The sequence below is a fragment of the Onychostoma macrolepis genome, chromosome 14, assembly GCF_012432095.1.
Source record: "Onychostoma macrolepis isolate SWU-2019 chromosome 14, ASM1243209v1, whole genome shotgun sequence".
Taxonomy (NCBI): Eukaryota; Metazoa; Chordata; class Actinopteri; order Cypriniformes; family Cyprinidae; genus Onychostoma; species Onychostoma macrolepis.
The window spans coordinates 10,589,620-10,616,657 of NC_081168.1; the positions used below are offsets into that span (position 1 = coordinate 10,589,620).

At 36.2% G+C, this 27,038-nt stretch overlaps 1 protein-coding gene across 2 annotated transcripts; it reads left to right on the forward strand.

The window, feature by feature from the left end:
* The first annotated feature begins 6,605 nt into the window (after positions 1–6,605).
* On the forward strand, positions 6,606–15,441 carry pitx2 (paired-like homeodomain 2). 2 transcript variants are annotated; one of them, XM_058798220.1, is made up of 4 exons: positions 6,606–6,878; positions 8,897–8,965; positions 13,195–13,394; positions 14,286–15,441. In XM_058798220.1, exons 2-4 carry the CDS (start codon positions 8,920–8,922, stop codon positions 14,847–14,849), a joined length of 810 nt encoding a protein of 269 aa, XP_058654203.1. In that variant the 5' UTR covers positions 6,606–6,878; positions 8,897–8,919; the 3' UTR covers positions 14,850–15,441. The 2 variants fall into 2 exon arrangements, with proteins under 2 accessions (XP_058654203.1, XP_058654202.1); XM_058798219.1 differs by lacking the exons at positions 6,606–6,878; positions 8,897–8,965 and adding an exon at positions 12,155–12,500.
* The last annotated feature ends 11,597 nt before the right edge of the window (positions 15,442–27,038 follow it).

Below are 27,038 nucleotides of genomic sequence, written 5' to 3' on the forward strand. Positions count from 1 at the left end.
TAGTGGCTTTGTGGGTTTCGATGCTGGTCACAGTGCAGTTATCTAAAGGCTGATAAAGATGAAAAGATCATGAGGTAAACGTGCAGTGATTTCGCTGTTTCGCTCTGATCTGTTGTTAGTAGCGCTAAATACACCAGTAAAATAGTTCTGGTTCAAATATGCATACGCATAACCAATGTTATTGAAACATCCTTCTACCATTAAGCAAAGTCAAAAACAATTCAACTATAAGCACATAAGTGGGTCAGATACTTCAAACGCATTGCGGTGATGCTTGTGAGTGAAACATCATACCAACAATGAACAGGCTCAGAGGAGCAGGCCATGCTAGATTAAAGTCTGAATGATGCTTAACCCTGGCCTCTGCTGAAATGAACGGGACTTTAGCTCTTTCTCACACACACAACACACGCACCCATACACCAGCACAAAGGCTTTGATCCACAGTAAAGTGGCTTCGATGGCTGAGGTACAGGAGCCTTGTGGAATCATCACAACCTCATCTAATCTTAGCGACCGATGCTTATTTGTACTAAGCGTCTTAGAGCTACAGTTTCTTACTCTGAGATACTTCATGGGACCTTGTCCAAAGATAATAGCAGGGCTTGATCAAATTTGGGTTTGGTAAATTAGTGGCTTGTATATTATTAAAAGGATATTGCGAAGTGTGCTAAACTCTGCATATTTCTGTGCGCTGTTTATGCGATTTGTGTATTATTGTATGTGTCACTAGATCAGAGCATCTGCAAGCTTTTCACAGACTATTTTTAACCCATACAAAACAAAAAAATCATTCTCCTTTTCTATCAAAAATGAGAAGAGGCTAAATAACTTTAGCTCTTACGCAAACATTTAAATGTTTAGGGCTGGTATTTATTTATTGATTGATTGAGAAAAATTTCTTATGCTCACCAATGATGCATTTTTGTTCAGAATTACAGTAAAAACTGTAATCTTGTGAAATATTACAACTCGTTTTAATATGCTGATATGGTACTGAAGAAACATTTATTATTATTGTAATAACTTATTACAAGGTTGAAAGCAGTATTTTGTGGAAACTGATACATTTTTTCAATAGTTTATAAATGTCTTTTGTGCTACTTTTGATAAATTTAATCAATTGTTGATCAAAACATCCTTGCTCAATAAAAGTTTGAATTTCTTTAAAAATGACTCCAAACTTTTAAACAGTAGTGTACAAAATCACACTCTTTTTTTATTCAAAAAAAAAAACTGAAAGCACATATGCCATTCTATGTAACCGTTAAAAGGTATTTTAATATATTGCTGTATTTTAGGCACTGCACTCCAGATGTAATATTATCATTGTCTTAAATTCCCCAAATTATTTCAACTTATGACCCTCACTACCTGAAATACATCTCGAAGGAGTTTATCCAAAGGTCTGTGGAAACTAAATCCACAAAATAAGAACCAAAATCTTAAGATTTTTTTCCACACTCTTTTTAACTTTCTTTTTCTGCTCCCATTTACAAAACAGATTAATTATTTAGTTACTGTAAGTCAAATTTGCTCTAATTACCAAAAATTGTGGATGTTGGTGCTCTCGTGATTACATGATGACACATACACATCAACACAGGCTATTAAACCGCTTGTCTAATGACAGTATATGAAACAGAATCATCCATCTTCATAATGGAAAGAACTGTATATTTTGTTACGTCAAAAAGTAAGGCTAAAATAAACCATTCAACTCATGCAGTCAAACAGACCAAAAACGAAATCTAATGAACGTCAGACCAGCCACTTTACTCTGCTTTCAGGGCATTTATTAAAATTTTAACTGTTGTGTTTCTGTGACATTGGCAAGCATTTAACAAAACATTATTTCAGAGTAAAGGCTGATCCATCACTGTGTGTCTGTGTGTGTGTGTGTGTGTGTGTGTGTGTGTGTGTGTGTGTGTTAATCTCCTTTATCCTGGCATCAGGGCAGGGCGTGTCTCCCTGTCTCCAGTAATAGGCAGCAATGAGAAGCTTGAGTAAACACAATCAATGAGAAACAGTACAGCACACACAGGCAAGATACACACTCTGACAAACATGAACACACATATGAACACCCCTCCACTCTCCTTCCCACCGCAACATCCACAGCCACTTCCACTGCCATATTGCAACTATCGATCGGCAAAAACTACCCAGGCCAAAGAAATGATTGTAGTCGCTATCATCAATTTAGAGGTAGACCTAAAATAAAACCTAAACCGTCGGAGAGCGACTGTCCCCCCCTCACACTTTCTTTGATGAGTTCCGATTACAATGTCTTCATCCATTATTGATGAAGTTAAAGTAGTGGCATGCTGAATGTGTTGCATAGGAGATTTGGGGCTAATCCAGCAGAAAACAGGCACAGGCACATAATGAAGAAAAAAAGGCACAAATGTCAACAGTTTCACATAGGGACTGGATTAAGCAACCCCCCACAAAGAGACTCTCTCTCTACCCTTCATACACAAACACTCACACTATGTCTCACCCGAGGATTAACGCACAACCTGAGCTGATTTGTGTGTCCCAAAGTACCTCTGGATGCACCAGGATGAACGTAACACATAATATTCTCAGCATCAAGGTAAAAGCACAAAAGATGTTTGCATTGTCAATATTGATAATATGACCTTTCCTTTTCACTTTACGTCTCTCTCAGTCACAGTGGACTAATTAAACACTAAGCTGACTCTAGTGGAGGTTTCTGATGCACCTGAGCAGTTTCTCTTTTGCTGATGACCGGACGCTGGCGTCCATCGTGTTTGTCTCATTACCTCCATTTCATTCTTGGACAATTTTCCCTCCGGCAACCCAGGGGCATCACCGCAGCTAACCACTCTCACTCGCTCACTCCAGCTGTTTATTGGTCCCCCTGCATCGGTAATTAACACTGTGCGCTCACATTACACATTTTCAACTCATATTTCAAAAAAACATACATAAGCAGCTTGTCATATATAATTATAGAGAATTTTGAAATTATTATAGAAAATATAATTTATATAAATTCCATCCTTTTTTAATATCATTTTATATAATGTATGGTTTGTAGACTGTGATGTAATACAATTTTAACCTGAAGTAATGCTGAATTATCCATTGCACTAAACTAAAAGATATTAAATCATTTAACATTCAAAACCACATTACATCAGTGAAAGTTTTTGCTACCATGGTAAATGAGATGTTAATAGCATATCGGCCCAAGACAAACAGTTGAGTGTTTTTTAAATATATACTACTGCATTGCTGGGTTCAGAGTGGTGTGTGTGTGTGTGTGGGTACTGACTCCAACTGCTTGCCATATTTGTCCTTCATAGGCCTGGTCATGACAGTAAATGCTAACCACAGTGCATATGTATGCGATGGCATTATATGTGTTCCAGAATATTCTCACGGTCTGGACACTAGTTTTGAAACCCAGTCATTTCAAGAACCGTCGGCAGTGCAGCCATAAGGCTAATGTTAGCTAATCTTACAAATCAACCTGGCAAATGGAAATTCACATTGTCTTTTTTAGGCACTCCTCCATTCTAACTAACAGTAGTCATGGTAAAGAGATTAAACCCACAATAAAGTCTCCTTGCATGGTAATCCTGCTGGTCTAACATATTAGCAGTACATAAACTTATTTGTTTAATGGTTTGTGGCTTTGAGTGCACTACTTTGACAAGCAACACTGGAAATATCATAAAAACACTGCATGCGTGATGACAGTAGTGTGTGACAGCCACTGTTTACAGTAATTGTTTGAATATAATCTATGAAGCAGCACTGTGATTATAATCTGGGTTACATCAATAATCTGTCAAACTATAGCAGTTCTGGTTGAGCAAACAGAGCTTCTTGTGTGTTGAATGGCATCATAATGAAACATACAATTATTTCCTGTGCCCACAGCCTGACAAACTAAGTCATATTTAATTGATTCCTTGTGTGAAACTCAGTTCACCCTTAATGAATCCAAACTGAACAAAAGCAAAAATAATTTGTTATGCTGAAGCAATTACCCAGCATGTCAGAGGGTCTAAACTGTGATAGAAATAGCTCTTTCGCACCTTCTGTCTGTTGCCAGTATAGTTGAATCGTTGCACTGTACCAAAAAAAATGTGTTGAAAACATTTTCATTTTAGTAAAATTATTTTTTTATGGGGGCATGAGAAATAATCTACCAGCCATATTATATTGTAACTAAAATAAACAATAACTGACACAAAATACTGTGACCTCTCAAAAGATGAATCATCCATGTAAACCGATCCTGAAACAAAAGTTGAAAACAATTTTATCCACTGCAATACCTTACTGATCTGGTTTTATCCATAGAAATACTGACTAATGGGTTTCTGATTGTCATTTTAACTAATTGTCTGAAGTATATCATCTATTAGGCAATTAAAGCATACTAACATTGAACTTGATATCTAGATATATTTCTATGCATTTCATTTTATTCATTTATTGTATATGAGCATATACAGAACACATCACTGTCTTATCATGGAGAGGTTTATGTGGTTGTAAAGTCTTTGAACCGAGTTTTGCTCGGGTCATTTCAGCCCACACATCAGAGCCCTGTACGAGATTCTTTCAAGTGTCCTTCTACGACGCCAAAGATGACAACAGCGAATCGATAACGAGGCAGAAATGAAAAGAAGCCGCCGGTCTGCCCCCGAGGCATGAAGATCTTCGAGCGACCCCTTTTTCTGAACTTTAGGCATTCCTTTGCAGGCTTTTTCAGCGTGAGAAAGCAAAGGCTCCAGCTGCTGCCAGATGAAGGTAAGAGCGATGCAAGGACGCGTCTCTCTCTCCCACAGAACCGCTGTTCGGATGAGACGGACGTGATTGACATTCACTCTAAAAAATAAAAATTATATATATATATACGGCTTCTTCAATGGTTCTTTAACACAGGCTAGGCTTAGAATCTAATCAATTATTTTGGCTGTATAAACTGTAGGCTATATGATTTTTCGGCGATTAAAAAGTTCTTGACAGAATTATTTATCTATAGCTATAATTTAAATTAGTGATATTTTTTTATCACAACATAGATTATTTTATAAAGAAGAGAATAAAAGGTATAGCCTATTTGTGGAACCATCTTGGTTATAATTGGAAACTAAAAACAGGTAGATATACGGAAACGAGGACTGTGGTTGATAAATATTTTCCTCATTAATTCGTATTTAAACAATTACAAATATATATATGGAAAAAGAAACACTTTAGTATTTTGAAGCAACAATTTAAATACACTTCGCATACGGAGGATGATGTAGCCTATGTGGACGGCGATGAGATCGGGTTATTTATTTGTTACAACAAAAGGATGCTCACTGAGTTAGTTTTTGTTTGATGTATTTGTATCAGGTAATTGCAGTAGATAATAACAAGAATCCGCGTGCAGAATTATAGATAAACATGCATGTCATTTTAGGCTCCCAGGCCTATTAAAGCTGTGACAGAGAGAGTGGGGTATTCCAACACAGGCTTGGGAATTCCCCCATGGCTGAGCGCATTAATTACTTGCTTAATGGGTGTATGACCCACAATGTAAAAAACGGATTAGGCGCGTGAAACCTCCGTCCGGTCTGCTTTGCTCGCGTGAGATGCGGATGGAAATCAGTCCGGTGCACGCGGATCTTTAAAGATCATTTGCATCCAAGCCAGCTGTTCACTTCATTCCTGACCGACACAGTCTAAGCACACACACTTTTCAACAGAAGTTAGTATTTTAGATTACAGCAATTTCCTCAGTTAAAATGTATTATAAAAATTAAATCAAATTAATAAATCAAATTAAAACTACTCAATTTGTTGTTAGCCGATGATTACCCTCATATTCTGCAAACAGGCCTTCTCAGTTTTGGATATGTCAGACTGTTCAGACTACCTGTGTTATAGTAGCTATATTATGGACTCCATACAACAATCAAAATACCTTAATAACAGGCCTAAATATGTTGTTCCATTCTGGTAGCCATAGTTTTAAAATAGAATTCGATATAAACAATAAAATAATATATAAATAAAATGGATATTTAAAAATAGGCCTATATATTATAATAATAGGAAAGCGGGAAAAAATGAAGCTTTAAACTATTTTACCCTATACATGTTCGTTTCAACGCGTTTCATTTTTGGATTTCTTTATGTCAGTCGGTATTTCTGCTACTTAATAACATAATAAGAAATTAACTTAGTTTTATGAGAGTGGCAGTTTTAATTGCAGTTAAATACCTTGATTTGATCAATATTCAGCGATGAGTGTTTTCGCGTTCGTCGGGTTAAATGTGCTGGTTGAATGAACGTATTACCGTGTTTTAATGGATAATTTGTTGTCTAATTTAGCCTACCGTTTCGCATCACAAAGTTCACCCCTCACACACACTCGACGTGTTGGTTGTGCATACAAACACACCCACTGTGGCACGCATGCACACGCACGCGCTTATACACACAAACTCTCACTCACGCCCACGCGCTGACAGTCAAAGCTCGTGAGAGGGGGAAATGCACCACTCTGCGTCTTTCTGCGGAAAAAGTTGCAGTCGTGGAGGCTCTACAGAAAATATGAGTTACTAAAACAACTTATGAGTTTGTAGCTAAGGCACTCTGGGTTGAAGGTAACATATGCCTGTTTTCGCGTTCTTTGAAAGAACCCAGATATATCCCTAATCGTTTTCATTGAGGAAGAAGAGGTTACGCTCGTTTGGACCTGGTAGCAACAGTTTATGTACCCGGACAACATCAAGGGCAAAGATAAACTTGTTCAGAGGTGTGGAATTTATCTTTTTTAAAAAAGAAAAAGAAAATCAAGACTGGCACGGCTGCAAAGCGCCGCTTTTCAACAACCACTGGTAAGTGCACATGACACCCTATCTTGAATGTGAGATAATGCAAGTGAAGGAATTCGTTCCAGCTCAGGGTTGCCAGCCACGGGTGAACTTCAGCTTTAGTGTAGTTAGATGGAGAGGCATGATAAGTGATGCTCTGGCAGGTCTCACCTTGACTTTGCAGTTTATTATAATATATCGTTAACACTGTGAGACAAACGGGACTAGGACAACTTTATAGTTCTAGCGTGTAATTTACATTAACACATATTATTGGTTAGCATAAACAGAAATAAATCGTGCTAACGAAATTTGCTTTCACAAATACTGTTTTAAAATGTTTTTTAAATACTCGTAACATTCCTAAAATAAATTATTTTTGTTTTAACATTTGCGATGAAACGGGTAGGCTAAATAAATTAAGATTTAATTATTGGATAATAAGATAGCATTGAATAATTATAGGATATGATCTAAATTTACATTTAGGCCTATGCAAATGCAAGGTAACCAGTTCATTTTGAAGATAAGGCGCTCTTGTCTCGTAGTGAAATATTTTTGTAAACTAATACAGTAGTTTCATTTTATTCGTTTATATACCAATAAATCAAGTTTAATTAAATTTAGCTGAAGAAAGAATCACACACACAAGCAAACTGAAGTAAACCAATTTATTAATAAATCTTCATAGGCCCGCAAGTCTCTGAGAATATTATATTACTATCCTTACTATTACGTTTAAACAATGTTACCAGTTTAAAATAAAAATAATCATTAATTAATCATTAGAACAAAATTTGCAAAGAATACCTTCTTATTATCAGTAGTGTGTAGACTAGATTTTAGATCAACTAAAAAAAAATACTAAAAAATAATTAATACATTACAAAAATCTAAACATGTTTTTTACTTAAATATTTTCATCTGTTGATGAACTTGCATTGATGTGGTCCATGTTATAATCTTGTGCACTTCTGTCATGTGTAATGTTTTTTTACTTACCTTTTCCTATTTGCCAATTACCTTGTCAGAGTACATATTTAACATGACATTTGTATTAAATTTGCGTGAAACAATACAAAACAAAAAAACAAATCGATAATAATAATAATAATAAAGTTACCAATATAAGCACCCCAAATCAAAACGGAACGGATGCCATGAGCGCGCTCAGAATAACGAAAGACACAACTTTAATTGGCCTTTAATTTCACAGCCCGTTTTGTTTGGTAAATAATTAAGACAATTAATTAGAATAATTTCGTAACTTTATACTTGCGTCTCAAAATCGCATTTAGATTAATGACTTTCGCCCTCACACGAATCGCATATTACGCAGCACACATATACAAAGAAACGCACACAAATTTAATTTCCAGAGTCTCAAGCCTTTGACTAAAGGCACAGATGCGAAGCAGGTGATATAAGGGGAGGGCTAAAGTAAAGCGTTGCATTCGGAGAGGGAAAAATGGAGAGGGAAAACGGTTAACAGCAGGATTGCATGCAAATTTCCGACTGAAATTATCATAAGCAAACAGCTGAAGCCTGGGCTAATAAAGGCCCATCTGTGTTACTTCATATCGGGTTAGTATAGAGCTGCGATAATGAATTTTGTAATATCCAACCGACAGACATCTCAATCAGACACTAATCCCCTGATTTTACCGCGGAATCACTCAACTTCTAGCGCTCAAACTGCTCTCTTTCTCTCACTGACACACACACGGTGCATGGTCTCTCCTCTTTGTGCCTTGTTTTCATGTGCGTTTGGAGACACGAGTCTTAATTAGGAAGGACTCGAGCAAGCGCTAAGGGATTTCAAAACAAATGATGAGGAATGTGCACATCCCATTACAGACAGGAACTATCCAATATATGACAATGAGTTTGAAATATATCATCACTGAGTGGCCCATCCGGTCATGTGTGAAAGAGTCCAACTAAACATGCTCAAACAGAAGTTGGCCTACACATATGACTATTCCCGACATGATATCAACACTTTAATAAAATATAAAATAAACATTTCTCTTTTTTCACAGGTGCTCAACGTATAATCTAACAAATGGACTCCCACTGCCGCAAACTTGCATCAACGTGTGCTCAATTAGGTAAGATCATCTTGGTGAATGACAAGCCCCCCCTCTTTGCTAAACCTCCAGAGATGATCTGGATTCATTAATGTCCTTGGTTGGTTTAATCAGACGTCTCAACGTTGTCTGGCCTACATAAAATACTAATCGCAGCTAGAAAAACTGGTCTGTGTAAAAGTAAGGCGTTTGTAAACTACCTTTGGTGTTTGACGTATGACTGGTTATAGGGAAAGCTGAAGCATTAGACGTTTATAGTCAAAGATGGACATCTGGTGGTAGGACAGGATCATACATGGATAAGTAAGAACGACTTCATGGTACCCCGTAGCAGCTCATTTAGAGGAATTTGGAGTTTTAAAGCAAAGTCCGTGTGTTTTTAGAGGTTCATGAGCTCTAAAATAGCTCGAATTCGTTCAAATCAAATACTGATTCGATACTTTTATATGCCTGGTGATAAAATGTACCCTATTTGTGGTTGAGCGATCACGTGCGTCCTCAATGAAAAGATGTAAAAACGTGGCAATTAAAATAATAAAAATTAGATATAGTTTAAATTATATTGCAGTATGATAGACTGTAGAAGGTAGATTAAGCGCAAAAATATAAAAATAACAATTTTCTCCAGTAAATTATAATTTGACACACAAGGACAATTTTAACAGAAACGTAAAAAGACTGCAGGCTACAAGAAGGCTGGTACTTAATGCGTGACCGGTCTCCATATCATCTGGTATCTTCATTAAGCTAATTAAAGCAAACTAAGGACAAATCATGACACTTATTTAGCCGCGTTAGTCCGTTTGTCATTATATCCCATTTCCCATTGTCATTTAATATTGGCTATGAACCGATACAGATCGCCTAATGCAGATAAGAAATAAAAGGAAAAAGTGAGCATAAAATGCAAACAGCAACGTAAGAGGGAAACGATTTTGGAGCGACTTGATTACCGACAATCTCGTCTCCTCTGCAGTAATATATGCAGCGCTTGTTAGATAGACTCAGGGGAAAAGTAAATGTGTAATGAAAGCCTCCTCGTGAGGAGGAATATACTAATGGAAGAATCTAATGTCCTCTTAATCCTATGGAAAAGGCTTTGTCGTCTCCCTTATATTGACTGAATTGGTAATTAATGGCTCTGTGGTGCGCCATGGCCAATAATCCACAGCAGGCAGTGAGAGCGCTCTGAAGCATTTTGAGGGTCCAAAATAAATACAGAGCAATAATCTAGTCCACATCTATCAGTGCGTTTAACAAGAATCGAGCTCTGAAACTTTTGCCTATATGGAATTTTAATGCGCACAATGAATATTTCTGCGCGTAAAACATATTCATATTATATTTAATATGTTTAATATGTATAAGTTCTAGAATAATCATGACATTAATTTAATGGCTTGTATATTTTATATATTCATATATATTTTATTTTCAAAACAAATAAAATACAACTGAATGGCAAGTATGAGAAAACAGACCGAAACTTGATCTTTAATAACGTGCAAATGCAGTGAACGCGAGGTCACATTCTCATACAAAAAGACCTGTACATACAAGATTTGTCGGTTCCAGGATCATATATTATTCCAGAAATTAATATCCAGTACCAAGAGCGTGAGCTGAATCAAAGTCAGAGATGGAGATGGTCGGGTCATTTTCATAAGCGCCTGACTGCATTTTCTCTTTTCTCCGTTTTTTTTCCCCCCTACTTGGTATGTTTGACATTTCAGGTGATTTCTCAGGACAAACAGGGAAGCAAAAAATGTAGAGTTCGTTTGCTCATTTAGTTACACTAATTTCCTCACTTATTGAGTTAGCTGCAATCATCTGCTTACAACAATGAAATCGGGTTGGCCGCTTCTTCTTTTGTTACTTTCCTTTTTTACATATTACCCATTTACTGTGATATTTTCATTTGAATGACAACTAAAATATCAGAAGTCAGATGGGAACTCTAAATGAAATCCAACTAGGAAAAGCATTTTTTTTCTCCCGTTATTTTATAATTTAACTAATCTATTAAAAAAAAAAAAAAAAAAAAACTTTAAATCATAATAATTATAAATAAGCTAATTTAAAATTAATTAGGGCTAATAAATTGTTTTTATTTAAAAATAACAGTGCAGTTATTAAACGTATGTAAATTATTGCAGTGTTTTGAAGGAATTTGAGACAACAAGGTGAAGGAGCTTGAAGTCATTAAAGATGCCCATTTAAAATTCTTAAGCAAATGAGCGCCTTATCAGATTAAATGTAGCATACTCAGAAAAGCAAAGTGGGTGCTCTCTCCCCGAAATAATCACGGGCACGAGGCGCACAAATGTACCTTGCCAAAGTGCTTTCAGTCCCTAAATTAAATTGCAAAATTAATGCAAGCAGGAATAAATTCAAAAATAAATATTTTTCAGATTTGTTCCCCCCTGTTTCTTCTATAGGCCTACAGTTAGGCCTATTATTTATAATAGGAATGCATTACCTAACAGTCTAAGACTGAGCTTATTTGTTACAAATGAATTTGTAACGCGGTCTTTAATACCCTGTCAACTCTTTGTTGCGAAGAATCATCCAATTAACGTGACAAAAGCGGAACTTTCATTCAGAAATGAGCATCTTCGAGAGCGCCATTATACGTTTCTGTATTTAGTTGTGACATTTGCTGAGCTTATTTTGCTTTGACAGAAATCTGTGTTTGAGTTAAAATGTTAGTAAAACGTTGTTTTTATAATACCTGCACAGAAAAAAAAAGTTCAGGTGAGAAATTTCTTTAAAACGTTTCGCTTTCTCGGAAGCCACTAGTGAATGCAATATTATTTACATGCTCTTTAAATGGAAAAAAAAGCTGCATTTTCTCATTTCTTTGGGCCGTTTTTTAGTCGGTTGGCCATAAAATCTGTCAAGTATAGGCTGTAATGTTCCGTCAGATTGTGGGAGGAGTCTGATTGACGTCAGGACGCATAGAGCAGCTCGGTTGGACGGAGAGGAGGACAGCTGAAATGAAGAGCGAGCGCTGTGATGTGCAGGAGAGTGTGTGTGTATGCAAGTGGATATAATATCACATACCTGTCCCTGTCACTCTGGCTCTCCTTGTAGCTCTCGGCTGAAACCGAGATATCTTTTACCCAGTCGAAACGAAAAAAAAAAAAAAAAAACTTTAACTTTCTTCAGCACTGGGTTTATTTTATTACGATAATAGCCGTTTGAGGAGTGTCGCTTTGAGTGGTTTAAGTGAGAAAGGAGCACTGACAACGCTTGCCGATACTTCACTACTGGACACATTCATTTCTTTTACTTATTTATTCTACATTTGTGACCTTCGCTGAGGACGTTATATCTATCTGCTTGCGAACCGTCCGTAAATCGCTTGTGTTATCCATGACCTCTATGAAGGATCCGTTGAGTTTGGACCACCATCACCACAATCACCACATTACCGGGAGCAAACACACGCCGCTTACGATGGCCTCTAGTCTGCAACCGCTCCAGCGGTCTGTGGACTCTAAACACAGGCTGGAGGTTCACACGGTTTCAGACACCTCCAGTCCAGAGTCCGTAGGTAAGCCCTGGTCCTCTGAAGGGATTTTTAACTGGAGTGTTTTCGGGTTGGTGTCAGTTATCATTAGGTATAGCCTACTGCCTGTGAAAAGAAACTGTTTAAAACTTCTCCCTCAATTTGAAAACAGTAGGTTACAGTGTGAGGCATGCAAATATATAAAGACGCGGAGCTGGCAGTCAGTTGATTCATAGGGCTATTGAAGTAGGCTGCATAAGTCATGCCCTTTGACAGGGCTTTATTTACTTAAATTGTTTGTGAAAATGTGGGCTTCTCACAAATGTTTACACTACGTTTTGTATGGAATAATGCAAACATTCTGTACCGCTAATGTTCTTTTTTCGTATAATGAGAAAGACTTGTTGTGGGTAAAATATTTTTAAATCTTGATTTTAGAACATTTGCGCTTGGATTTTTACAGGTACTATTAGCTTTGCAAGAAATTATTGTTGAACATTAGCGGTTGATAAGAAATTTAGTTCAGGAACATCATTAATTAATTTAGACCGTTACGTTGTTACCAGGGAACCTATACTTGTTACTATGATGTCAAATATTCCCAATTCAGTAAAACGGAATTAGATTTATCACCCCCACACAGACTTCTCCAATGTGTCAAAACAGAGCCTGAAGCTTAAAAATTGTTCCTCTTGGATTAAACATTTATTTTAAAATACTGAATTACTTTGCATTGCAGAGAAAGAGAAGGGACAGAGTAAAAACGAAGATTCGACTGATGACCCATCGAAAAAGAAGAGACAGAGGCGGCAACGAACGCATTTTACTAGCCAACAACTCCAAGAACTGGAGGCCACTTTTCAGCGGAATCGCTATCCGGACATGTCCACCAGAGAGGAGATCGCTGTTTGGACTAATTTAACAGAGGCCAGAGTCAGAGTAAGTTTGATAAACGAAATGACATTGTAATATGTGATAAAGCCCTATTTATTTTGGAACCAATTCCACAATTCAAGTTTCAAATTCTATATTTTATATAGCACTAGGCTAAATAAAAAGTAGACTAATAAAATTGTGTATAGCCTATACACGCTTGCAATAGGCCTACTTAAAAATTTTACAAATTAATGATTATTATTCATTATATAATCGTTTTAGAGTTAGGCCTATATTTATTTAAACTACTTTGTTCATACATATAAAGACTTTCGTAGGCTACTTAACTATTAGGGCGCTACATGCTATAGGCTACCATCTAAAATCCCATGGTTAATTTAAGTTACATGCTAAATATGACTTTATTTAACCATTTAAATATAAATCTGTCACCGTTTGGTTAAAGGATAATTATGGGTGAGTCAAATTGTTTGCAATCAACACAAGTGACGCCCTAACGATGACAGACCTTAATGGAGTCACACAGTCGCCTTTTAAGAGGTGTAAAGCTTGTATTTTGTGATTGTCATTCTCGTGTTGTATATACTTAAGGTTAGTGTGTCTCCGCCTGCTTAGGGAGAATACACATTTGAAGCGTCGGGCGGCCCATTGACCGCCATAAGACTGGATGTGTATTGGGATTCCCGGGATCAGACAAGATTCCGGGTGACTGATAAAAAGCGATTTAATTAGGGAACCTAACTCAGTTTGACACCACCACCCATATCATTAATCTACCAAAAACAAACCGAGCAGTAGCCCGCGGTGACAGCAATTCTGAAAACTTATAGGTTAACTAATCGTGGGTTTAATTGTTCCAATTGTCTCAGAATATAATTAATTAGGCTAAGTAGTCTAAAAATGAATCTAAATTATTTTCTGCATTTGTTGCAGGTGTGGTTCAAGAATCGACGGGCAAAATGGAGAAAAAGGGAGAGAAACCAGCAGGCAGAGTTGTGTAAAAACGGGTTCGGCCCTCAATTCAACGGACTTATGCAGCCCTACGATGACATGTATCCCAGCTACACGTACAACAACTGGGCTGCAAAGGGGCTCACGTCGGCCTCTCTGTCTACCAAAAGCTTCCCCTTTTTCAATTCCATGAACGTCAACCCGCTGTCGTCCCAGGCCATGTTCTCTCCACCTAACTCCATCTCTTCAATGAGCATGTCCTCCAGTATGGTTCCGTCTGCTGTCACCGGCGTGCCCGGATCAAGCTTAAACAGCCTCAATAACTTGAATAACCTCAGCAACCCCTCTCTAAATTCGGGGGTTCCCACGCCGGCGTGCCCTTACGCCCCACCGACACCTCCGTATGTTTACCGGGACACTTGTAACTCCAGTCTTGCCAGTCTGAGACTGAAAGCCAAGCAGCACTCGAGTTTTGGATACGCGAGCGTTCAGAATCCGGCCTCCAATCTCAGCGCTTGCCAGTACGCAGTGGATAGACCGGTGTAAGAGACGATTGTAGAATTTACAATCCCAAATCCCAGGAACGAGAGACTACACTTTTTGTTTCAAGGGCACTAGAAGAATAAACCACTGAAACGCGTCCAATCCTGTGATGGAATGTCAAGCGGGAACGCAAGGCAAACGCGCCATTTCTAATAAGATTTGTTCTCTACACTAGCAAGTGCACACTAGCCAGTGAAGAGTTTAGGATACCAGTATATTTAAAAAAGCTCATTTATTTTGACGTTTCAACTTTTGGACAGTAATTGACTGAACGGTTGTATATAGGCTATACATATATCTTAAAATCATCTCCAATTTGTAGAGGCGAAAGCTCTAACTCTTAAGCATTTTCGAGAATTCAGTTTAACACAGCATGTGGAAAACGTACAGGAATCATGTCTTGCTTGCGATCAAGGGAATGTACATACTAAACGCACCAGTCGTGTGTGATATTATAAATTTATTATTAAATGTCTGTGTGAATATAGATCTAGAATAGCAACCCTGGGTAATAATACGCAAATGTTTCTGCGAAATGAACTTGGTTTTTGCTCTGTGTATAATATTTGGTACGGAATTTTTGTTTCGTTTTTCAACATCCCAAAAATAAACTATTGTGTTTTATTTAATGGAAGTAAATATATTGTTCTAAAACATTTCAAAACGTTTTCTTCACAATTATTGCACGCTCATGTTATGTATGTAGCACACATTTGTTGCTTTGTGGCATTCTAAGGTTTATAGAGAGAGAGGGAAGGAAAACGTATCTAATACACATCAACGTGACATGAGAAGTCCGGTGAAGAGGGCGAGATGTCCCGAGCAGATTAGGAGTCGAATATACAAGACTGACTGGAGGCTGGGCCTCCAGTGATCACCGATGCTTGAAATAACATTGCAATAAGATCGGGGCAGGCTGGACCACACATCACTGAGCCATCTGCCAGCTGAACTCCTTTAAAAATAATAATAATAATAATAAAAAAATAAAAATACGATGCGATACACGATGGTCCAGTATTAAGCTCATCAGATCGTGATTAAATCGAAAACAAGGCTCATATTTCATATGAATTACGGATTACTTATAAAAACATAAAGTGCCATCCCACTGCGCAAACAAAACTATATATATATATATATATATATATATATATATATATATATTAAATCAGACTCATAGTAGCTTGGCGCGTATAATTACAAGTAATTGCGACACTGAGTGTCAATTGACTGGCTGTTTGTAAACAAAGAAAAGCTCGCAGCGTCAAATTACTGTAGCCTATAGAAAATGATTTAAAATAAATAAAGAATGGAAGGAGGATTAAGGAAGATGTCTCGTGCAGTGACTCGCGAGGTTATTTAATTCCAATTTAATAAGCACTTATTCTCTTTCCCGGGAAATATTTGCACTGTTACTATTGTTAGGCTTTGTCTGTTGTCCATCATTAACTGCACTGATGCATGTATAGCCGATAAAAGACCTGTACAGCACAGACAATCTCATTTATAGAAGAGCAACCAAAACAAAGAGAGGTATGCAACAGACAGGCGTGTGTGTGTGAGTGTGTTTCAATCCATAAAAGTCAAGTCACAGCGCGTACAGATCACAATGACTGAACATTTACTTTGGGTACAACACAAGAGTTGTTTAACATGAATGCTCTCATATAGTGATGATTAATGAGGCAGACAGAACAAGGGTGGGGTGGAGGAAACCGTAAAACTGAATGCTACTATTTAAGATATTGAAAATAAGTATTGCCGTTGAATGAAAAGTAAAACGTCTATGCTAATTTAAAGCGTCTACTTAAAACAACAAACGCTTGTCTAAAATCTACAGATCATAAATCACCCATTTTCAGGTGTACACATTCCTGATTCTCTCAGTGAAGAGCTCTCAATCTAACCAGGCCTAAATTATTCATTCCCAGCAACATGACGGTCTGGGGTCCCAATACACATCTCAATAAACACTGTGAGCGGGGGGCCCACGGGAGCAATACAGAGCAGATCCAGAGAGGAACCCTTCAGTCGGCCTAAACACAGCCGGGAAAGCTGTTCCCTCTGTTCTCTAGAAGACTGCATAAAGGTAAGGCATTTTAATGCGCATTATCAGCAGAAAACTACAAACATGTCCTTGCATGACGAAGAGAAGCGCCAAAAGTTTGCATTCATATGTAACTCGCGTTTTCTTAGACTTCCCTGCACGGTGTTGCCTTGCCATGCTCGTGGTTATTTTATGTGCCGACACAAAATACGCTACTTGGACAACTTTAGTCGTTTTTCTTTGGGAAAATATAGCCTATTTAAAATATTTAATCACCTAGGCCTATTCCCTGACGCGGAATATTACTTTGATCGCACCTTGAATTGTTTGTTGTCTGAAATGGCAGAGTTATGTTAATCTGTTAAATTGGTAGTATAACGTTGAAGCTGAAAACTAGCCTACGCTACATTTAAATTTGAAATTATTGAATATAATTCCTATATTTTTCTTTTCAAAATTACCGTAGGCCTAACTCTTAATTGTCTTTTCGAATGTAGATTACTTAAAAATATATATAGCGGAATCAAACAACCTATCTTCAGCGGCCGCTGTAAAATCCCATCCGATAGACTTTGATTGTCTGACTACTGTAAGATAATATTGGTATCACTGATATCACTTCTGATTTCCATAATAATGGGTAATTTTGTTATTCAAACTGTGCAGCGGTCTCTTATTTGCATTTTTGTGTTACAGCCATTAAAAAAAAAAAAAAAAAGTTAAATACAATCTATAATTCAGTGGTTTGAATGCATATTTCATATTGCGTTTCCAGTAGATATTTAGGGAAACCATATTTAACATTCTGCAGCATTTCATTTTGATATATGACTAACAGCTGCACTGAATAACACCAAAACTAATTTTAACTGCCTTCACAAATTTCGTTAAATCCCTCATACTTTCTGAAATCCAGCAAGTGCAATAATTATAGTCAAATGCTCACAATTTAAGTTCTAATCTACAGTCGTAAATGTGAATGGATGGAACAACTGAAATGTTTCTTTTCGATAATTAAATATATTTAATATAGCATGCTGGTGAAGCAAAGATGTTAAAATATCCGTAATAGGCCTACGTAAAATCTGTTTAGAAAATTACAAATATGTCAATTTATGCCCATGTTAGGTTGTAGTGGATAAGGTAAATATTTAAATGTGATTGTATTTTCCAAATTAGCCTGCATGTTATGACCAGATATTACTGGTCAGCCAGTTTTTTTTTTTTTATGTTCGCTGCTGTCGTCGCTGCATGAGTAGTCTATAGTGATGAACTGAACAGCGATGTTGTTACCACCCCATCTTGGCAAAAGCACAGATTGTCCAATCAGACTGAAGCGATTTAAGCGCAAGGTCGGGGTGAGATGACCTCGCACATTCTCCACGAAAAACAACTCTGGCTGACCTGCGACACATTCAGAATTTAAATGAATAAGACAATTTTCAAATTTGCACATCAAGTAATAAAATATTTACTTCATATTTATCTTTTTTTCCACAATGTCAAATTATATAATCAGCGTTATAACAATTACAAACGTATTTCTATAGAAGAGATAGAACAATATTGGACAGGCTGGCTAATCAGCTGACATTTGGCTATTTTGAGATGATTACTGGCACTGTCCAAAAACAGGTGTCCACATGGCTAATTAATGTAAAGGTTATGTATCAGTTCCAAAATCCACTGACAGCCATGTCATTTGATGAACTTTCCATTTCCTTTCCTTTTTTTCATAAAACATTAGCATCATAGGCCTATAACAGCATTATATCGGCTATTAGCCACCATGCTTTCTCTAGATACCAGTACTGGCACCAGCCATTGGAAACTCATACTGGTCAAAGCTACTCTCTTGCACAAGAATAAAGTTATTTAAGAGGATGCATCATTCAATAGGTTCTGAAATGCATCTCTCTGTTGTCTATCATGCTAATGCATTTGGGGAAAATGTGCACAGGCCAGCTGGTACTGACCCAGAATGACTCTGTCGATCCTCCAGTCATTCATTATATGTGCAGGACCCACTGACTGAGCTGGAGGTTTTTTTAAAGAGTGAGCAAACATCAGATGGGGTGAGCTTGAATTTTTGGAGAGAATGTATGTAAGGATTATGGGTGTGGAGGTGTGTATGGAAAACTTCAAGTGTCACCGCCTTTAGTTAAAGGGATAGTTCACCCAAAAATGAAAATTCTATCATCTACTCACCCTATAATGTCATTCCAAACCTTTATGATTTTCTTTCTTCTGTGGTCCTGTGGTACACAAAAGAAAACATTTTAAAGAAAGTTTCAGCTGTTTTTGTCTGTATACAATAAGAGGTCCAAAAACACTGGATCCCACTGTCTTTCACTGTATATGGAGAGAGGAGAAAGACATGGAGAAAGACACAGAGAGAGAGAGTTTAAATTTAGTTTTCCAATGAATAAAAACTCTCCAACAGGTTTGGAACAACATGAGGGTGAATAAATAACTCATTTTTTTTATTTTTGGGTGAACAACTCCTTTAAGATCAGACCATTCTTTGAAAAAAAAGTAATGATTATATGCTTTCTATAGGGCAACTATGTGTCTGTACCTGTGCCTCTTCTCTCTCGTACGTTCTTTGTGTGCATATCTCTGTTCTTTTTGTGTTTAGAAAAAGTGCTGGCATATTGCTAACATGCATGTTTATACCTTTTCATCTGATGTGCTTGTGTTTCGTTGGTCAAAGTGTGTGTCTACCTTTCTTAGGATGTGCCAGAGCTTGTGTGTATCCGTGTGTATATCCTATCCTTTGACATGCTTGAGTGTTCTTTTTTGTGTATTCGGGTGTGTGTCTCTGACACGGCCCTGCCTTTGATGAGCTGAGTGTGACGCCGGGACGGCTTCTCTGGCCGCAGGCGTGTGCTAGTGTGGGAGCGTGTGAACAATCAGACATGGAGTAAACTTCCATGACTCAGACACTTCCTGCTTTCTCAACTTATATTAAAAAGAAACATCTTAAATGTTTTGACTTGAAAATCGATTAGGAATTCCACACAGCGAGTACCGTGAAATCACAGATGCACGGATGTGTGTGGAATTAACAAAGATAGTATCAGTGAAGAAGCTCAACCGCAACATTTCTCTATTGTTTTGCAGCGGGAAGCGAGTAACGGAGGACTGATGATGTAATGCAATGCTTAAATAAAGCCTATAAGCTGTCCAGACTGCGAGAAGCTTTTAATTTTGGATGCAGAGAGATACAGAATATTTTCCCAAAATAACAGCTGTGGTTGTGTTCCAGTAATATTGTGAGGATGTAAAGCATGTTGATATGCAGCATGCACAAGTACGTGCAAAAGTCTGAAAATAAATGTAATTCTTATACATAGATTTCTGTAAATTGTCTTTTTAAATTGTCTTTTCTGTAAATTGTGCTATTTTAAAGACTAGCATTATTTGTTTTAAGGTTGTTGTTTTGTTTTGTTTTTTGTTTTTGCTATTTTAAAGCTTTAGCTGTTTTATTTATATTTTTAATATTATATATTAATTTAGCTTTTTTTCATTTTTTCATTTGTTTTATTAGTGGTGTCAAACGATTAATCGCATCCAAAATAAAAGTTTTTGTTTACATAATGTGTGTGTGTACTGTGTATATTTATTATGTATATTTATTATTTATTTTACAGATAAATATTTAATAAACATAAATTTTTTCTTAAATATTAACATGTGTGTGTGTGTGTATTTATATAGACGTAATAAATATACACACACAATACACACACATATATTATGTGAACAAAAACTTTTATTTTGGATCCGATTAATCGCGATTAATCGTTTGACAGCACTAGTTTTTATTATCCACAAACTTAGTCATCTGTTGCGTTATGCTTATAAGTGTTTTTGTTTTGTTATTTTAGATCAGTATTTTTTTCCTGTTCAAAGTTTTTTTTTAGCCTTTATTTTATATAATATAGAATTTATTGATTTCATGTTTTTATGCATGTTTAAAACTGTTGTTTTATTGGTGGCTATTGCTTAGAATGAGAGAAGAAACATTGTTTAATAACCGACAACCTGTTGGCGTTTTCTCGTAAACAATTCAAAAGGAACTAGTTATGTTAGGAAGCACACACCCTAAAACAGACCAGAGCTCCACACAGGCCCAGAACATACACTCTTCTCTATTGTTCTGTCAATTCTGCGCTTGCTATGCAAACTTTTGAAAAGCAGCTGCATACACATAAAAAAAGTTGACAAGTAATGTATAAGAGTTGCAACCGGTGTTAAATTGTGTGTGTGCCTGCAGTGCCTAAAGAATTAAGTGAAAGGTAAGAAGAGAATGAATGACAGCATTGTGAAGCTCAGTGTTAACAGTAACAAAAAACTCCAGCTCTCTCAACCTCATCACCTTTCACAAATATGACATCATCATTCGCTTAAGCCTTAACACATCAAATGTTAAAAGGTCAAGAGCATTAAGCCTCGAGCAAGACAACCATATCAACATGGTTACTAAACAACTTACTGACTAGGTGCTAAAAAATACTATATGTCGACTGCATGAGAAAATATTCAATATGTCATTTATTATAAACAAATCATGCTCTGCAGAACTTAAAGCGGCAAGCTCAGATGCACAATGTTCTGCAAACCTGGAAGTTGTATGTTAATGCATACACCGCAGCCTTCATCTGACGTTTTAATCTTTCATAAGGAGAGACATGTTTGAACCCGCAGGCTGCCTAATAAACCAGTGAAAGCAATCTGCTGCGATTCTTTTTCAAACATCCTCCTCATTACGTGCCACAGTTTGCGCTCCAAAATCCTGCTAATCTCAGTGGAAAGATGACGTGAGCTGATCGACATTAATGGATCTGTAGATGCAGAAGGGCAGAGAGTTTAGGAGCGAATCAGACTATTTTGTGTCCGTCCATCAGCTCTACCTCGCTGTGTCTCTGTGATGGCTTGATTAGCTGGAGTATAAAGCTTTTTAACTGACTTTCCAACTTCTTACTGCAGCAGGTGCAGCGTTTCCTTTGAGATGATATACGGCGGGCTGCTGTGACCTGCTGTGATTTCATTACGGATTCTGCTGGAAAATCTACTTATAAAGAAACAAAACTAGCTATCACTGCCAGTCTGATTTAATAAGAGGATGTGTATGTAACTGTTATAAAGAGTATAAGCTTAGACTGTTGCTCCCCTCTACAATATTATTTGTCAATCATTTTAAGCAGAAGAGTGGGACAAGAATAGCTTTAAATTGTTTATAGAATGTGTTGTACTCTGTAAAACATCATCTAATGCCCTGCAGTATAATACATTCAAAACTCCAGCACACCTAACCAAAACCTAAATGCCTGAAGCACAATTTCAAACGTTTGTAATAAGTGTTATACACCTTCACGTCCAACAGGGGGAAGAACAACTAATCAAATTAAAAGTACAGACCCATAATTGAGAGTACTCAACCATTTCATGTCCAACACACATATCCTTATTAAAGAAACAAGGACATTTTTAACAAAGTTGATATTCATTAACATTATAATCAGTGTTGGGCAGTAACTAGTTATTGTAACTTAGTTACTGTAATAATCTTACTTTTTGCAGTAACTAGTAGTGTAACTAATTAAAAAAAATAAGATTTCAGTAAGAATATTAGAGTTACCATCCATAAAACATCCCCGCTGATTTAAAATCCAACAATCAAATAATTCCTGGATTTATTTTCATAGTTTTCACGACTCGCACATGCATGAGATGTCCCCAGTGCAGCAGGCAAGCTAGGAATATGGAAAAGCTTACATTCAGCAGATAGAAATATTGCATTATATTGATTTTGTCAGGAAAAAAGATGATCTGAACACTGTTGTGTAAGTTGTGGCTTTACTTTATTCTGGCATTACATCCCACATACACCCCTCTGATAGCATGTGTTACATTATATTAATATAATTGAAAATATTTTTGGAAAATTAAACAGTTTCTTACAAACTTATGTGATTTCATGAAATACATAATGCAATATAATCGTATATGGGTAACGGAGAAATTACAATTAGCTTCAAGCTACACATGACAATTAATGAGATGAATACAACACTTCTACTTGAATGCCACTATCAATCACTATTGAGTGTTTGTAATAACTTCTGACTGCGATCAAATGTGGATTTTGGTCAAATGATGAGGCAGAAATATGTTGTTAGTAACATTCTAGAAGAATTTTATGTGGAAGATACACAGGTAAAACTTCTGTGGGGCGTGAAGGAAACGTAATGTAACTAGTAGTGTAATTACTGTTGGCGGAAAGTAATAAGTAAAGTAACAATATTACTTTTGAAAGGAGTAACTAGTAATGAGTATTATATTACATTCTTTGAGTAACTAGCCCAACACTGATTATAGTAGGCCTAGTCCTCTGCATCCTAACCGCACCCAGCTCCTCGGGATATGTGTAGCTACAATTTGTTCAAGCAGTCATAACTGCTTTTCGTAAAACAGATGGTGATAATTGGCTAACGAGTTGTTTTGAAGAGCAATGGACCATCATAAAAAAAACGTAGATCACTGCATAAAAATGTCAACAGTAAATCACTGGTAATATGGTTATTATTTACACATTACACAGATGCATCAACATCAGTATATAATGCAGATAAATAGTAATATCATTATTAATTTATTTAAAAATATGTTTCAGTTTGGACCAAATTTTATTCAAAAACAATCATGTACAAAAGGAAATTGCTAAAATTTCATCATAGAACGGTTGTTTCAGTACGTGACCACTAGATGGTGCAAAATCTAGAAGAACAAAAAGTGTGTTGTACAAATGAATTATGTACAACAATAACAAAATAAGATCAACAGATTTTGCCAACAAAAAAATTTAAAGGATAACATTAATTTCAAAATAATAATAATTTACTAAGTTCCAAATTTGTTGTGGTTCTCTATCATACCATTTCAGAGACATTAGGCCCAAAACATCATTTTTTCATTATATTATATTATATTATTAGATTAGATTGGACCAGGATTGCTAATGTAAAGATTGCAAATTCACATTCAGACAGGCAACATGTGAACCACAGAATGTGTAAAATCAGCCCATTACTATGCTTTACACTTATCTCCAGATTGCACATTGAATCTCTGAAATAATCACACCATAATTCAATACCTCTGCCTTTCCTGTAGTAAATGCATCTGTTAAATGGCAAGTAACCATTCATCTTTACAGAACAACTTTGATGATTAACTCCAACAGCACTGGCTCAATATCAAACAAGTTCTTTTTTAACTACCTACAGGATCTGACATGTTTAATCTGAGGATGACAAATGAGGATTGGACATGTCTGTGAAAAACATTTTTTAAGGGGAAAAAAAAGCTTCACAGTCATTATGCTATAAAATAAGACTTGGCTCCATGGACAGAATGAAAAAATGAACTGAGAAATCTTTACATCAAACATATCAACTTTATACTTTTCTGATATAAATCACTTTGTTTACATTATACCAATAATTTAAAAATCTTTCACCAGACCAGTGTTATCTGATCAATTTGGACTTTTAGTTTTGCTCTAATTAGACATCACCCATCATTATACCTTCATTCTTCATGAGAGGAAAAAAAAACACAAATGACAAAAGTAAAGGTATAATAGCACCACATTTTGACAGATAAATTGATAACACAATAGAAATGTGATCTGATAATACCCAATAATACATCTTGATACCAGTAATTGACTAACTTCCTCTCTCCACTATGACTCACATTCTCTCGTTTAGTCACACCCTCTGACTTTCCTAAAAACATTTTAATTCACTTTTTTATTTTGCAGTCTCCCTTCAAGTCTGTTTGCTGAACTTGCTATCAAGCTTCTTCACCTGTATAGAGCACATGATATTCCTAGTTTTGCAACATCGACATTGTTCTTGAATTGAATCATCGACTCTGATCGAGTTGAATAACGACACTACGGTCATCAGTAGAGCTGCTTATCTCTGAATTGAACTTGTTTCATAATGAATGAACTTTACTTATTGAACTGAACCAACAGCTCCACAACTGAAGCTGAATAAAGGCACTATTGCTTTATAGCAGAATTTGTATTTGCCTTTTTTGTTTGTGATCAACTTTTTATTTTCTCCAAATCAACAAAACAATATCCACTCAAACAAACAACAGGGAGGGGGGAGCAACAGACACACCATCAACAATTTCAATTTCAATTTGTAGTAAAATGGACAAAACAGAATTCACATGAGTCCATGGATTGACAACAATTGGACATTCCCAAAACATGTGGAGAAAAGTACCTGCTGATACAGTGTTACAAATGTGACCGTTATAGGTCGACAGTTTCATTTTAAACCTCTTGTAAGGAGTTATGTATGCTCTATGGATGACTTTGAAATTGATAAGACGATGAGCCATGTTTTTAGAAGTTAAGATTAGATTAGACCACACCCTCTGCCAGCCGACCGATAAATCAAAATCTGTTAATTCACGATTCCAGATAGATTTAATAGAAAGAGACTTTACAGTGTGATCATTAAGTTTACTATATATTAAAGAAACAGATGGCTGACCAGAGTGTGGTGCGATCCAATCCCATATAGGATGAGAGGAAATAGGGGATGCCCAATATTTGGCTTATTTTTGAAGTTTGGATCATTTATTCTGTTACTTTCCAGTTTAATAATGTGAGATGCTTTGAAACACTCTCTGTTGTATAAAGGTGACTTGACTTTGCTGAATCAATTGTGTTCCCTAGAATCAATACAACTACTGTCCCCAGAGCTGAAATAAGCTCATAGTTGCTGGAGCTCCTTAGAGGGGCCTTAAGGAAGTTAATGAAGGACAGGTAAGAGCTGTTGACTCAAGACACTGGAGCATGTGAATTCATATGGGGAAAATTATGAAATCACAGCAGTAATGAAATTAGAGATAAAGGGCCTGTGCACTGTTTTGCTGTGCACAGTAGTTATTTGTAGTGGTGTATTTCTCTACTTCTCTACTCTACTTCTTCTTTCTTTATTGTGTTGCTATGATATTTACAATAGCTGGAGATTATCAGCACTGTTCTTCAGCTAAATGGCTTATTTAATCTTATTTAATCTAATCAAAAATGTATGTACAGGTTAAAGTAAACTATGATATTCTTTGTTATAATATTTAAATGTGTAACTTAGCTGATAACCTTACTGCTTTAGTAGGTGACACACCTCTTGATGGTATAAGCCAAGCCCATATGCATATCCAAGAAACCAGTTAGTTCATCTGTGGATTTTTTTCCACGCCACAGAGAGCAGACAAAGAAATCATTTCTCCTCTAGGTGTTGGCTCAGACCTTTTACCTTTTGTCTACTACTACTGTGACCCAACTGAAGCATAATTATGTTTTTGGCAAAAAAAGAGTGAGCATCCGTCAACATCAGATATTGTTTTGTGAATGATAATCTATCATAGTGGGGATTGGAAATCACTGATTTTTAGAAATCACCCTGAATTTCAGGCAGGCAGGCCTCATGTCAGGAGAGATATTTTATAAAAGTTTAGGGTCAGTATTTTTTTTTTAAAGAAATTAATACTTTTATTCAGCAAGGAATTAAAATAAAATGGATAAAACGTGACAGTAAAGACATTTGTGTTATATTCTGTTTCAAATAAACTTTTTTATTTTTTTTTTTTTACTAAAACAGTTTTTCTTTAAAAATATAAATAATACATAAATATATAACTGTTTTTATATATTATATAGTATTTATATATGTGACCCTGGACCACAAAACCAGTCTTAAGTCACTGAGATATATTTGTAGCAATAGCCAAAAATACATTGTATGGGTCCAAATTATTGATTTTACTTTTATGCCAAAAATCATTAAGATATTAAGTAAAGAACGTGTTCCATGAAGATATTTTGTCAATTTCCTACCGTAAATATGTCAAAACTTAATTTTTGATTAGTAATATGCATTGCTAAGATCTTCTTTAAAGACGATTTTCTTTGCAGATTTTCAAATAGTTGTATCTCAGCCAAATATTGTCCTATCCTAACAAACCATACATCAGTGGAAAGCTTATTTAGCTTTCAGCTTTCAGATGATGTAAAATTTGATCCTCATGACTAGTTTTGTGGTTCCGGG

Coding starts and splice junctions, on each gene's coding strand:
- pitx2 (XM_058798219.1), top strand. CDS start 12,320: ATGACCTCTATGAAGGATCCGTTGAGTTTGGACCACCATCACCACAAT. Junction 12,501..13,194: donor CTCCAGTCCAGAGTCCGTAG/GTAAGCCCTGGT, acceptor TTTGCATTGCAG/AGAAAGAGAAGGGACAGAGT. Junction 13,395..14,285: donor TAACAGAGGCCAGAGTCAGA/GTAAGTTTGATA, acceptor CATTTGTTGCAG/GTGTGGTTCAAGAATCGACG.